Source organism: Scardinius erythrophthalmus (genome assembly GCF_964197995.2).
Source record: "Scardinius erythrophthalmus genome assembly, chromosome: 1".
In the NCBI taxonomy this organism is placed as follows: domain Eukaryota; kingdom Metazoa; phylum Chordata; class Actinopteri; order Cypriniformes; family Leuciscidae; genus Scardinius; species Scardinius erythrophthalmus.
This window is the reverse complement of record NC_138221.1, coordinates 26,214,893-26,230,366: the sequence shown is the minus strand read 5'-3', so window position 1 is coordinate 26,230,366 and position 15,474 is coordinate 26,214,893. Positions and strand designations below refer to the sequence as shown.

Genomic DNA, 15,474 nt, shown 5'->3' with positions numbered 1-15,474 from the left:
GGCTGCCCTCGACAGGAGGAGCCATCGCCGTCCGCCAGGAGGCGGAGGAGCGTCGAGCCGTCCCCCAACGGATGTCCAGTACCATCGCATGGCACCGCGAGTGACTCTCAGCTGGTTGAGGACCGAGCGGCAGTGTGTCCGGGAACCGGATCAAGATTTTTTTTTTTTTTTTTTTTGTTGTTGTTGTTGTTTTTTTTTTCCTCTCTCCCCTCTCTCGTCTCTGTCGCTCCTCATGCTTCCGTCTCCTGTACTCTCGCCTCGTCTGTCCATACCCCCAGGTACCGCAGCCGCCGTGATCGGTCCCCCCCGGGGAGGGGGGGGGGGGGAGTAGGCGCAGCCTCGGTGGTACCCCCCGGCCTGCGAGGGGCGATGGGGGTATGTGGCGAGCAGGACGAGGTCGAGGGCCGTGGGAGGACGGCGCGAGGCCGGTGGCGTGATTATGATGAGCCACACCTGTGAGACGCACCGGTCTCGCATCTCTCACGGAGGAGCGGAGGCATAAAGGAGGAGCGACGACAGTGAAGAGGGGAGAGGACAGGCCTGATTTTATTTGATGTTGTGTTTTGTTTTGTTTGGTGTTGCCAGCAGTCGTCCGTGAGGGGCTGCTGGCTTTTACTTTCATTTTGTATTTGTTTTATTTTGATTAAAAATGTTTGAGTGTTCGCCGGTTCCCGCCTCCTTCTTCCCATAACATCTAAACCTTGTTACAGTGATGTTTAAAGAAAAAGTGATTATGTTAAAAAGTGATTATGGTATTATATTAAAAGTGATAATAATGATTATAAATGATTCACACATTGATACATAAATAAACATTATATAAAAATAAACATAATTAAAAAAAATAGTAAAACTTACTAAACTAGATGTACCGCATCGCGGTACAAAATATGACCGCCGCTCAGGCCTGCACTGGCTTTCCACAAAAATAAATGACGTTGAGTAATTTGGCTGTATTGCATGTTTATGTATATACCTAAAAAAAGTAGTAGTATGTGCATGTCTGTGTGTGTGTGTGTGTGTGTGTGTGTGTGTGTGTATGTGTGTGTGTTTGTGTATGTGTGTGTCTTTGTATGTGTGTGTCTGTGCGTGTATGTATGTGTGCGTACATGTGTGCGCGTGTGTGTTTGTGTGTGTGTGTCTGTGCATGTGGATTTGTATGTGTGTGTATGGGTGTGTGTCTGTGCGTGTGGATGTCAGTGTGTGTGCATGCTTGTGTTTGTTTGTATTCCTGCATGTGTGTGTGTGTGTGACAGTATCATCCTAAACCAGCAACCCTTCGCTCAACAGCACCATCTACAGGCCGATGAGTGTACAGTCACTAAATGTGCACATAAATGAATTTATTTTATACCCCCCCATGGATGAAATTCTACGAAACTTAGCAGAGGATACCCCCAGAGGATGTCAAGTTAATCATACACATGAAATATGGTGCAGTTCTGAACATCTCCACTGAAGATAGGGGCGATTAAAGCAGAATAATATTGCATTTTCATTTTTTATGGGAGGGGCGCAAATCACAAATGAGTGATTATGGGCTAGGTTGATGTGGGCCCTTAAGAGCAACATACCATAAAAATTTCTTCATCCTCAGTGCCACGGTTCAGGTAGTTATTTAGGAAAAACTGCATTTTTGGGTTGGGGGGGGGGGGGGGATAGTGGCCCCCGGGGACCAAATGAAATTTTTCCTTAGAAGTCTAGTGGGGCTACATGCCCACCAAATTTCATGTTCCCCGGTGTTTCGGTGTCCCTGGTATCGTTAACGAAAAATTTACGGGGGCCCCAGCGCAGGGGGGGAAGTGGCCCCCGGGGACCAAACGAAATTTTTCCGTAAAAGTCTAGTAGACCAACATACCATAAAAATGTCTTCATCCTCGGTGCCACGGTTCAGGTAGTTATTTAGGAAAAACTGCATTTTTTTGGGTTTGGGGGGGCCCAGCGCGGGGGGGGAGTGGCCCCCGGGGACCAAACGAAATTTTTCCGTAGAAGTGTAGTGGGGCTACATGCCCACCAAATTTCATGTTCCCCGGTGTTTCAGTGTCCCTGGTATCGTTGACGAAAAATTTACGGGGGCCCCAGCGCGGGGGGGAAAGTGGCCCTCGGGGACCAAACAAATTTTTTCCGTAAAAGTCTAATAGACCAACATACCATAAAAATTTCTACATCCTCGGTGCCACGGTTCAGGTAGTTATTTAGGAAAAACTGCATTTTTTTGGGTTTGGGGGGGCCCAGCGCGGGGGGGGAGTGGCCCCCGGGGACCAAACGAAAATTTTCCTTAGAAGTCTAGTGGGGCTGCATGCCCACCAAATTTCATGTTCCCCGGTGCTTCGGTGTCCCTGGTATCGTTGACGAAAAATTTACGGGGGCCCCAGCGCGGGGGGGGAGTGGCCCCCGGGGACCAAACGAAATTTTTCCGTAAAAGTCTAGTAGACCAACATACCATAAAAATTTCTTCATCCTCGGTGCCACGGTTCAGTTAGTTATTTAGGAAAAACTGCATTTTTTGGGGTTTGGGGGGGCCCAGCGCGGGGGGGGGGGTGGCCCCCGGGGACCAAACGAAATTTTTCCCTAGAAGTCTAGTGGGGCTACATGCCCACCAAATTTCATGTTCCCCGGTGCTTCGGTGTCCCTGGTATCGTTGACGAAAAATTCAGTAAGGTGACGAAAAAAAAAAAAAACTTTGACAATCCCTATATGACCGCTTTCGCTAGCTACGCTAGCGGCGGTCATAATAAGTACAGTACTATAACAGTACGTAATGATGAATATATTTACCAAATAATATTTAGACATATTAATAATATGAATTTTTCACAGTATAAATTGGGTCTTCTTTATACACAAAACTAAATGTCTTTTAAATTTTAGGATGGGGGTCCGTCGCAAGAGAATTATCATGTTTGGCGTCTAAAAGATTGAAAACTCCTGTTAAACTGTCAGCAACATCCATAAATTATCATTTAAAAAAATGACTGTGGTGTCCTCTGTCAACTTGACGTTGCTCAGCTGGGCAGCGACACTTGTGTGTGAAGAGAGTGAACAGCATAGGGCCGAGTACAGAGCCTTGAGGTGCGCCTGTGTTCATTACAAGGGTGCTGGAGGAGTGTTTTCTGATCATGTTGGGATCTGCCATGAGGAAACTCAGTATCCCATTACACAGTGCAGGAGGGTATGTACCGCCAGGTTATGCAGCTTGGTTATTAGTTTTGACGGCATGATGGTGTTAAATGCCAAACTGTAATAAATAATCAGGCACAACTGTCCTTATTTTCCAAATGGGTTAGAATTTAGTGAATAGTAAATTAAATAGCATCTGTGATGGATTTTTTAATAAATCAACTTTAATTAATCATCTAACATTTGTTTTTCTTGCAGGAATGACATTCACATGCTTTTAAATGTTTCCAAACTCTTTGGAGAAAACTTGTGACTTTGAGTGTGTGTGTGTGTGTGTGTGTGTGTATAAATAAAAATTAGGGGAAATTAAACTACACTGTAAAAATAAAAGGTGCCTGGAGGAACCTTTTGGGGTTCTTCACTTCGCCACACCGGCGGAACCGTCTGTAGATCCTCTAGGCACCCTTTAAAAAGGGGCGGTTCTCTGAGGAACCACACAGGTTTCCTGAGGAACTCTTATATTAGGCACTGTGTGGAACCACTTTGGGTGCCTCCAGGAACCAAATTTCATTTTTTTTAAATATTTAATTTCATGTTGTTACTATGGTTACCTTTGACATCTATTATAATAAACAAATTGAACCAAATACAAAATAAGAATTGTTTATTACATATTTGATATTCATTTTTATACATACACTTCCATGCACATGGGGAAAAAAGCTAACTACAGATTAATATCAATGACTACACAAAAAAATAGTATAATGCATAAGCAACATGAATAATCAACCATGTATATACAATAGATAAACAAGAAAAGACATCTCAACAAAATGCATGGAAACACATATGTTCCACTAAATAAATCAATGTAAAAAAATTACATTTGAACTAATTAAAAATGTCCATCTTCACTTAACTTTAAAACATTTGTGTTTCAGTCCGATGGTTAGTCTGACATCACTGTTTCCAAGTCCAAAAGCTTTATCAGATGCCAAAAACAAACAAACAGTGCTAATATACACTCATTGTGCTGTAACCTTAATCTCTATACTGAAATCTCTGATGGTTAGTTATTCAGCTGTTTTGAATCATAAAATGTTGAAGTCTGGGATGCCGTTAGACTGGAGACTGTAATGTACACTATGGCTTTTGAAAATCTTAAATGTGTGACTTGAATCAACAGTGTTCATAAATGGTTGTTGAGTATTCTCATGAAACAAGATAGAGGAAGTAGAAGTAGAGGCTTCGACCCGAAACAGAGTTAAGGTGCAGTAAAATGATCTGTTGTTCTGTGAATGTTCACTGGTGAATTCAGTCATTTCACTAAGAATCCACACGATCAGCAATTTCGTTTGTGGTCAAAAATGTCACTATGGGACCAAGTTGGTGTGAGGTACTTAATGAGTTAGAAAAGTGAAAAGGTACAGCATCGTTTTCCGTTTGTTTTTCCTCTTTTCTGGTGGATGGTCCAGGCACTTCGATGATTTTCAGGTCTACAGGAGGATTTTTATTCTTGATCAAACTTGTATTTCAGCTTACCGAGATCCCTGCAAAGAACAAAATTTACTGTTAGTAATGTTATTAAAGTGATAGTTGTGAAATTTAAATAATTTCCTCAGCCTTGTGACGTTCCAAACCTGTTTGACTTTCTGTCTGTGGAACCCAAAAGCAGATCTCAGGCATAATGCAACCCCAGTCACCGATCGCTGACACTGCATGAAACACAAGCAGAAAACAAATGTGTAAATCATTCATGAAACCATTCTTATGTACACTTGTCTAGTTCAATTCAATGCAACAATTTATGTAAAAATGGTTAAGCTCCAAAAATGTCCCAGAAAAGATCCTAAAAATAATCAATGAGTTCACAACTCATGTGTTATGGGTTGTGTTGCAAGTCTTCTGAAGCCTAATTGCTTTTTCCTATTTATTTTTTTTTTGTCAAAAAAGACTAAACTTGAAGTTATAATTCAGAGTTAAAATGTCTATAGCATTTTTTTTATTATAATAGATAGATATAATAGATCTATTTATTAATAGATATTATTTTTCTGAGTAACATGAATGAGATTTGAGATCATGAGAAAAGATTTTCAGAGAGTATCTGATTAAAAAACACAAGTACACAGTCAAACAATACAATTTCACACAGAGAAAGTTCATAGTAATAAAGTACAGCATGTGGTGCAGGTAACTTACTGTAATTCAATGTTGCCACTGAAATGTTCAGATTATTTTAGAAATGTAATGGTTGTTCTGGGGAAACAAAAGAACAAAGCTGATTATTCACAACATAATATTTATTGACCAGTAAATGGCTTTAAAATGGTATTTGAGAGAATGAGGGCACCTGTAGTAAAGTTAGGCTAAACAAAAACAGAGCAAACTATAACCTGTTTTTGTTATTCATAACAAACGCCAAGAATCAGAGAATTTTCTAAATTAGTTAGGCTATATCAGCAATTTGAAGACACAGTTGTACAAAATATGTTGAATTGAATGACTAAATCAATCTAAGACAATAAGTCAATCATTTCCATTTGTTCATTAGATCAACGTAAGTTAACGTAGTTAGCATCGCGGCTAAAACCTTCATACCAGATACTGTGCAATAAACGAGTGGTAAACACTGTAAAAACGTTAATGTATAATAAATTTAGTTTATATATATATGTGTGTTTAAATATATAGTGAGTAGACTCTGTATTTATATTTATTTGGCGAGTTTACAAACCTTGTAATGGAGAGCCGAATAAACGGCGGAAGCTTTGATGAGAGGAGCCGTTACTTTCCTGATGACGATCAGCTGAGCTTTGTTGCGCGCGAGCAGCGCGAGGATCACTGAAGCGACGACAGCAGAGGAATAGCAGCAGTTTCGTGACAGAATAATACTTTTCTCCTCCTGCTTCTTCTTCTTCATATAATATTATTATTATTTAGTGTTGTTGTTTAAGGTTTAAATGACTTAATAAAATAGGCCTATACTAAATATATGTAAGCTACCCAAGTGAAAAAGACTATAGTTACTGTTAAATGTATTAAAAATGCATTAAAGTATATTTGTATTGTAGGTCTACTAAAAACACACTCAAGTACATTTTTAATACATTTAATAGTACATCTTTTTCACCTGGGTATGTATACTGAATCAAACTTGCCTATAATAATAATAATAATAATAATAAAAATGCATTAAAGTAGGCTATATTTGTATTGTAGGTCTACTAAAAACACACTCAAGTACATTTTTAATACATTTAATAGTACGTCTTTTTCACCTGGGTATGTATACTGAATCAAACTTAAGTAGCCTATAATAATAATAGGATAATAATAATAATAGAATAATAATCTAATTCGGGCCTCACTGAACCATTGGGTTCCTCCAGATGCTGGCTTTAACATAAGAGATCTTCCAGGAACCGCACTTAAATGTTAAAAGATCTTCCAATAACCCTTTTATCGCATTTAAGTTCCTCTATTTTCCCCCAAAGCACTTCGAGGTCTCATGGTAATGAAAAGGTGACTCCAGAACCTCTGAACTAAATACAAAGTGCTTAAAGGATCCCATACTGTAAGTTCCAGCAAGAACCTCAAAGATTGTCAATGCTCCTCCAGTAACCCTACTATAGGAGAAAGAGCTTTGAGGCACCAAAATTACATTTTGAAGTTCCTTGAGTATCCAACAGGATACTTGAGGCTCCTTTAGTTTTTACAGTGTAGACAGATCGATGACTAGTTCTCAAACCTTGTGATAAGTAAACACAAAAACAGAGTTTGCTTGTGCCAGTGACAGAGGAAAAAGGTTGGGGCTTTTGAACCAATTGAACCAATCATATTGAAGGTGACATGTTAGTCTTATTTGTTTTCTCGATTCTATAAAAACTGTTGTATCCGTGTATTCTGGTGGGATTCTCAATGGAATTTGTCTGAGATCCTCCGGCCTTGCTTCTTGGGAGAGATCCAGGGGATGTCGATTTGTAGACGAGACCCAGATAGACTAAACGTCGACAGTACACGTTCGGGGATGTTGATTTGTAGACGAGATCCAGATAGTTAGGTTTAGGGAAAAATCTACCACACATCCTATGTGGATGTATTTGTGCTGTACACAACCTGCAGTGAGTCAAAGGATTCTGGATTGGTGCTCAGGATGTGTTTCTTAATAAAACAATTCATGAGATCCGGTGCGAGAGCCGCTGGTCTGCAGTCATTAAGACAAGAGACTGTGGCTTTCTGTGAACAGGGATGATTGTGGTGGACTTTAAGGAGAAAAGGAACTAGTCAGTGTGAGGGGAAAGATTGAGGAAACAAACTCACATGATCAGAACAGACTTCTTATATCTCCTATCTGTCATACTGACTTTGTCTTGGCAAAAGCAATATAGAATCTGGGATCAGTGAAGAACAAAGAGGAAAAACTTTGTGATTCTCTTGGTTATTCATTTTTGAGACCTTGATTCAGAAAGTAAAAGTAAATTGTTTTCTTGTTTTTTTTTTATTGTTGGAGCTCAAACAGAAAATGGCTTCACTATCTGAAGATGATTTTTCTTGTCGCATGTGTAATGAAATCTTCAAGGCTCCTGTTCTTTTATCATGTAGTCACAGTGTCTGTAAAGAGTGTGTTCAACAGTTCTGGAGAACCAAGAACACTCAGGAGTGTCCTGTCTGCAGGAGAAGATCCTCAAGAGATGATCCTCCATGTAATCTTGTGTTAAAGAACTTGTGTGAGTCGTTCCTGAAGGAGAGAAATGAGAGGCGTTCATCAGGGTCTGAGAAGATCTGCAGTTTACACAGTGAGAAACTCAAACTCTTCTGTCTGGAGGACAAACATCCTGTGTGTTTAGTGTGCAGAGATTCACAGAAACACGTCAATCACACATTCAGACCCATCAGTGAAGTGGTTTCATCATATAAGGTAAGACGGATTTAAAGATGAGGATAAACACTTTTTTAAGCTTATGTATTAAAAAGATCATTTTATAGAAATATCTGGTGTCTTATAGATTTTCTCTTTAAATTCCAGGAGGAACTCAATACAGCACTGAAGTCCTTACAAGAGAAACTTCACCACAATAAAAACATTAAAGAAAAGTTCACAAGAAAGAAAACCGTTCAGCACATCAAGGTGAGGATTGATTCTTTTGACATATTTACAAATTTGATTAGAACAACTGAATTGATGTGTCTGACATGTTCCGTTACTGACTGAAACACACACACACACACACACACACACACACACACACACACACACACACACACACACACACACACACACACACACACACACACACACACACACACACACACACAACCGTTTGTGTATCAAGATGATCAAGCACAGTGTCAGCTGGTTATTAAGCAGTGGGCGGGACTAATGCTTCAGCCCTTATCCCATTGGCTAGCGCTCACCTTCCACATTTTCATTTTATCTAATTAATTTGGATGAATGCATTACTTCAATGAGCTCATTGTTTCTGCACTAAATTATTACATTGTTTAAATAAAAAAAATTGCTAACTGCAATTTGGTATATGTACATTTCTGAAAGACATGATTACTCTAAATTGTAATGTGGCATTTCTGTAAAGCTGCTTTGAAACAATGTTTATTGTGAAAAGCGCTATACAAATAAATGTGGATTCAGTTGAATTGAATGCATATAATATGATTCATATTCATGCGCGCAACAAACTTTTAGCACAACAGACACTGAGCTGCTGACATTATGCTTCTACCTGATGATTTGATTGATAATGTGTATTTTCACCCTACAGACACAAAACATCTACTACTACAGTACTAGTACTTCAGAAAGTTAAAGTTGTACTTAACTAATCCTCATTTTCCCACTCTCTCTTCATGCTGCTCCAGAATCAGTTGTGTCTTTGATGATTGAAGTGAATGTGATTTGATTTCAGTCTCAAGCTGAGCACACAGAGCGTCAGATTAAACAGCAGTTTGAGAAGCTTCATCAGTTCCTCAGAGATGAAGAAGAAGCTACAATCACTGCACTGAGGGAGGAAGAGGAGCAGAAGAAGCAGATGATGAAGGAGAAGCTGAAGGAGATGAACACACACATCTCAGCTCTTTCACACACAATCAAAGACATGGAGGAGATGATGAAAACCAATGACTTCTGCTTTCTGAAGGTCTGATTTCACATCATTGATTGATTGATAGAGTTCTTGATGATAAATGGTGTGTTTGTTCTGCAGGAGTTTCCAGTTTCAATGGAAAGGTGAGTGATCTGCTGGTGTCTCTGGTCTCTCTGGTTCTGATCCAAAGTCACTGCAGTTCTGACTCCTGAATGTTCTTCCAGAGTCCAGATCTCACAGCCGGATCCACAAATGGCTTCTGGAGCTTTAATTCATGTGTCACGATACTTGGGCAACCTGCCGTTCAGAGTCTGGAAGAAGATGCAGGACATCATCCAAAACAGTGAGTCTGGAGAAGATCTGTGCTGTTACACACTGGAAATCACACATGGCTGGGCAGGTTTTTCATGACATGTTTTTCAAAGAAGAATGTTTCTTCTTTCTTCATCTCCTCAAGTCCAGAACAACCTTAACAGAGCAAATGTGAAAAGATACTTGAGGCTCCATTTGAGATTCTTGAGGTGTTGTGCTGATTGAACATGAAAGACATATATCCACAAAAACTTTTAATCTCAGAAGATGAATACAGAAGATAACAGTTTAGCACTCACTCGGAAGAGTAAGCTAACTAAAGAAAACAGCCCATTTATAATAATATAGTCCCCTCTTGTGGCCATTATGTGAACTGCACTCCAATATAAAGTATTGTAGTAAAGATATTACATTTACTCCCCCCTCCCCCATTTTGATGGTAGGATATTACTAAATATACTAAAATACCCACCAGAAGTAACTTTACAATTTGAGAAATAAGAGGGAATTATTTGCCTAATAACATTTTAGAACAGAACAGTTTTTCAAGACGTAAGAATGCAATAGCTTCTCAGAAACATTCTGATAACTCGTTACAGCTATGTTTTAAGCTATTTAACTTATGCCTTTCTTCATGCCTTCTTTGAACGTTTGGACAGCTCGCTCTGCTAATCCATTAGAAGAAGGGTGGAAGAGTGCAGATCTCAAGTGACGAATCCCATTGTTTTTCATGAATTTTTCAAATTCTGTGCTTGTGAAGCAGGAGCCATTGTCAGAAACTAAGATCTGAGGTAATTCGAAAACACTGAAACTTTAGCGAAGTTTCTCAATGGTAGCTTGCGATGTTGATGAGTTCATGGGTTCTATCCACTTAGAATGTGATCTACAATCACCAAAAAAATCTTTTCCAAGAAGGGGCCTGCATAATCCACGTGAATATGGGACCAAGGGGTCTTTGCATCCATTCCCATGGATGCAATGGCGCTACAGGAGGCATTTTACTGTGCTTCATACATTTTTCACAAAGCTGGGACTCCTTCTCAACCTCCATATCCATCCCAGGCAGCCAAAAATAGGATCGAGCCAAGCCTTTCATTTTTGCCATCCCTGTGAGCGATTGGTGTAACAGTTTCAATAGCATTGCCCGACCCTGACTGGGCATAATTAATCTGGATCCCCAGAGTACACATCCATCACGCACACTTAATTCCAGTTTCCTTTTGTGGTAGGGGTTGAATTGTGGATCCACTTGAGTTGACCATCCCTTCAGCACATAATTGCGAACTTGAGACAGTAGTGCATCTTTATTTGTCCAACTTTTGAGTTGCGAGGCACTGATTGGTTCGAACTCCAGCATGTCCAACATTAAAATTTGACATGACATAGATTTTGTTCCACTTCCAAAAGGGGTAGTCTGCTTAAGGCGTCTGCCTTATATATATATATATATATATATATATATATATATATATATATACACCATTGTATATTCATAGGCACTCATCAGCAGAGCCCATCTTTGCACTCGAGGGGAACTCATCTGTGGAATGGGTTTCTTTTCTGCAAAGAGAAAATCAGGGGTTTATGGTCTGTGCAAATAGTAAATTTCCCATACATATAAATACTTGTGAAACTTTTGAACTCCAAAATTGATGGCTAAAGCTTCTTTATACAACTGGGAATTTCGTCACTTAGCTGGTGTCAAGGTACGCAATGCGAAAGCTAGAGGTTTCTCCATGTTATCTTTCATTTGATGTGAGAGCACAGCTCCCATGAGAAGAGGCATCACACGAGATAATTAGGTATTTCTCTGAAGAATAGTGTGCCAACACATCTGTGGATTGCAGGAGTTCTTTTGATTTCTGGAAAGCTTTGGTTTGGAATTCACCCCAGACCCATTAAGTGTCTTTTCTTAACAGGCAGTGGAAGGGAGCTAGGTAAAAACTTGTTGTAGTAGTTCAGCAATCCTAAGTAGGCTTTCAATTCCATGTTATTAGTGGGACATGGAGCCTCCGTCAAAGCTTGCACCTTGTCTTTTAATGGGTGTAAACCCTGGGCATCAACAAGATGACCCTGTCACAAGCTAAGCTTGGTGACAAATAAGGACTTACATGGACTTGACACACATGTACACATCACTACCTCATTTTGCCGGCATTTACCATCTTTTAAATCATAATGGTGTTGTGTATTTGTTTTCTCTATTTGAAGTGAGTCTGATATATATTCCTTTTTTTAAAACTTCACAACCCAGTTTAATTTCAATCAGAATTAACTTTTATTTCTTGTGAGAATTCCCCCCAAACCTTTTGTTTTGGCTGTTAGCCTTCCACTTTTTTATTATGAGGTTAAGTGCTCATGGAAGAGCTGAGTTTTCAGCTGTCTTTTGAATGTTGTCAGGGATTCTGCATTCCGGATGAGGGAGGGGAGAGCGTTCCACCAGCATGGAACCGTGAATGAGAATGTTCTTGAAAGTGATTTTGTGGCTCTCTGTGATGGAACCACGAGACGTCGTTGATGCGAGCAGCGAGTGGTAGCCAGTGCAGAGAGATTAACAGAGGAGTGACTTGGGCCCTTTTGGGCTCGTTGAAGATGAGACGAGCTGCAGCATTCGGAATCATTTGTAGAGGTTTAGTTGCACATGATGGAAGTCCAGCCAGAAGAGCATTGCAGTAGTCAAGCCTAGAGATGACCAGGGCCTGGACGAGAAGTTGTGTTGCATGCTCAGTTAGGAAAGGCCTGATCTTCCTGATGTTGTGCAGTGCAAACCTGCATGATCGAGCTGTCTTTGAAATGTGATCTGTGAAGGTCAGCTGGTCATCAAATATTACTTCAAGATTGCTGACCGACCTTGATGGGGTGATTGATGATGATTCTAGCTGGATAGTGAAGTCGTGCTATAGAGACAGATTGGCAGGGAGGACGAGAAGCTCAGTCTTTGCCAGGTTGAGCTGCAGGTGATGTTCCTTCATCCATGTGGAGATGTCCGCCAGACAGCTTGAGACCCGTGCAGCTACTGTGGGATCATCTGGTTGAAATGAGAGGAAGAGCTGTGCGTCATCAGCATAGCAGTGGTAGGAGAAACCATGTGCCTCTATGATGGGTCCCAGTGATGTGGTGTAAATGGAGAAGAGCAAGGGTCCAAGAACTGAACCTTGAGGAACACCTGTGGTCAGTTGATGTGCTCTGGATACTTCTCCTCTCCATGCGACCCTGAAGGACCTACCTGTGAGATAGGACTCAAACCAGTGGAGGAAAGTTCCTGTGATGCCCAGTGATGCGAGGGTGGACATAAGGATCTGATGATTCACAGTGTCGAAGGCAGCCTACAGATCCAGGAGAATGAGAACTGAAGATTTGGAAGCAGCTTTTGCGATCTGCAGGGCTTCTGTGACCGGCAGTATTGCAGTCTCGGTTGAGTGCCCTTTCTTGAAGCTGGACTGGTTGACATCTAGCTGGTTGTTCAGAGACAAGAAGGATGTTACTTTTTTGTTGTTATTTTTTGTGTGTGGTTAAGTACCCATGGGTTTACACAGAGTTATTTGTGTATATGTTTAGTGTTTCATTATTTTTACTTTTGTGTATAATGTATTGTATGTTTGGTCCCTGCTTGTTTATTTGGTACAGGCCAAGGTGGAGCTAGCCCTTATAAATAAGAAGCTATAGAGCTTATCAAGTCAGGTATTTTTGGTATGTGACCATGTAATTATATATATTTTTTTATTATTATTTAATTTGTCCCTTTTTAGGCGCAACCCAGCATGCCGTAGCATGGCATCTAAAGTTTGCAAGTGCTTTTCATCAGTTAACCCTGTGACCTATTTGAAATCAATATAGACTGCAACATGAGTTAATCCTTGCAGCAACCCTTCCATGGTCCTTTGAAATATCGCTGGCGCAAAAGCCACTCCAAATGGAAGACGATTGTATGTAAACATCCTCTTGTGGGTGTTAATGGTGAGATACTGCTTGGAGTTTTCACCCATTATAATCTGGTGGTAGACATGACTCATATCCAGCCTTGAAAAAGACGAGCACCCAGACAAGGTTGTGAAGAGGTCTTCCACACGTGGAATGGTATATTGTTCCAAAGGCGAAGCCTGGTTTATAGTGAGTTTATAATCTCCTGATTATGTTTTTGTTCAGCAGTCTGTTCATTGCCGCATCGATCTTAGACCACATAGCAAAATGTACAGATACAGTGATGATGAAACTTTGGCACCGCCCTAAGTTTAACATGTATTGTCGCTGTCATCCCTTTGAGAGTTCCTAATTCCTCCCTAAAAACTTCCTCTTGATGTTCTTCCTCATGAATTGCAGTATTTCTTGCAATTTCGCTTGAAGCATATCCTCATTTTCCTTTATTCTCACATTTTGGATTTCTTTTTGAGGTGCCCGAGGAGCGATAGGTTTAAGTGCCTTGTTCAAGTGATAGAGGAAGAGAGTGCTGTTCATTCACTCTGATTTAAAAGTATTTAAAACAAATTCACACACATTAAGACTCAGTTTAATGAACATCATCAGAATTTTTACAGATACAGTTTTTCATCTCAACAGCTCTGATTGTTTGTGATTTAACTTGATGAGACACAAATATTTGAATCACACATTTAATGTGTGTCGCTGATCCCATTAATAAACACTGATAATAAAAATGAGTGTGACACTAAAAACACTGACAGTGATCAGAGGAAAATGGCTGATGTGTTTGATCAATAGGACGAGGGTCATAATTCATAATAATCTGTGTTCGGTTCACTCTTGATCATTATATGAAGATCAGAATAAAAGCATCTGTTGATTGTGTCTCATCAGCTCCTGTGATTCTGGATCCAAACTCGGCTCATCCATTCCTCGCCCTGTCTGATGATCTGACCAGTGTGAGAGACAGTGGGAACAAACAAATTCTTCCTGATAATCCAGAGAGATTTGATGATTATTACTGTGTTCTGGGTTCAGAGGGTTTTAACTCAGTAACACACAACTGGGATGTGGAGGTCAAAGAGAGTTCATACTGGAGTCTTGGAGTAACTACAGCATCAAACCAGAGGAAGGGAGGTGTTTTCTTTAACACGGATGTCTGGTGTGTGGAGTATGATCCGTATGGACTGTCGCATGGTTTTCGTGTTGAACAGAAGCTTGAGTGTGTGAGAGTTGACCTGGACTATGACAGAGGAACGGTGTCATTCTCTGATCCTGTAACTAACACACATATAAACACATTCACAACCACCTTCACTGACACACTCTCTCCATTCTTCTGGTGTTGGATTGACTCTCTGAAGATCTTACCGGTCAATTGTCAGTAAAAGTAACTCCTGTAAGTATGGATTGACCTGCTTTCATCTTTTACAGTCTTTATGTTTCCAGTATTTGTATATGTAAAACTTCTCAGAAATGCTCTTAAAGGGATTGTTCATTCAAAAATGAAAAATCTTTCATCATTTACTCTCATGTTGTTCCAATCCTGTATGAGTTTCTCTCTTCTGTTGAACATAAATAAAGATATTTAGAAAAATGTGGGTAACTAACAGTCTTTTTATTTTAATTATTTCATGCTATTTTTGAGTGGTGAATGTTTAGAGTGAGAATCCAGATGAAAAAGAAACTCAAATATTTTCTTACATTTGTCTCATATGTTTTGATCACTATCATTCCCAGACTTCCATTTGTGTGATTTAATAGTTTTCATATGTGGTAATAATAAAACAAAACAAAAAGATGTGTCCAAACTTTTGCCTGTATGTTTCATTTAAGTATATTTCATATTTTCCACTTGCAGTAAGTGACAGACAGTGTCAGTCATGTTGAGCTGGTGCGACTCCTCTCCCCTGGATGTGAGGAACAGATAGAGGAAAGAACAGGACGTCTGACGGAGAGCAAGGTGACGGTGGCGGGGAATTGTCCGGGAGGAGCAGAGGGACGTTAAGCAAAC

The 15,474-nt window shown here is 40.1% G+C and overlaps 1 protein-coding gene across 1 annotated transcript; it reads left to right on the top strand.

Moving 5' to 3' along the window:
- Positions 1-7,648: 7,648 nt before the first annotated feature.
- LOC308688336 (nuclear factor 7, brain-like) lies at positions 7,649-14,848 on the top strand (the record flags this gene model as incomplete). Its single annotated transcript, XM_081361336.1, has 6 exons — positions 7,649-8,044; positions 8,153-8,254; positions 9,051-9,281; positions 9,348-9,370; positions 9,452-9,570; positions 14,355-14,848. 6 exons carry the CDS (start codon positions 7,649-7,651, stop codon positions 14,846-14,848), a joined length of 1,365 nt encoding a protein of 454 aa, XP_081217462.1.
- Between the last annotated feature and the right edge of the window lie 626 nt (positions 14,849-15,474).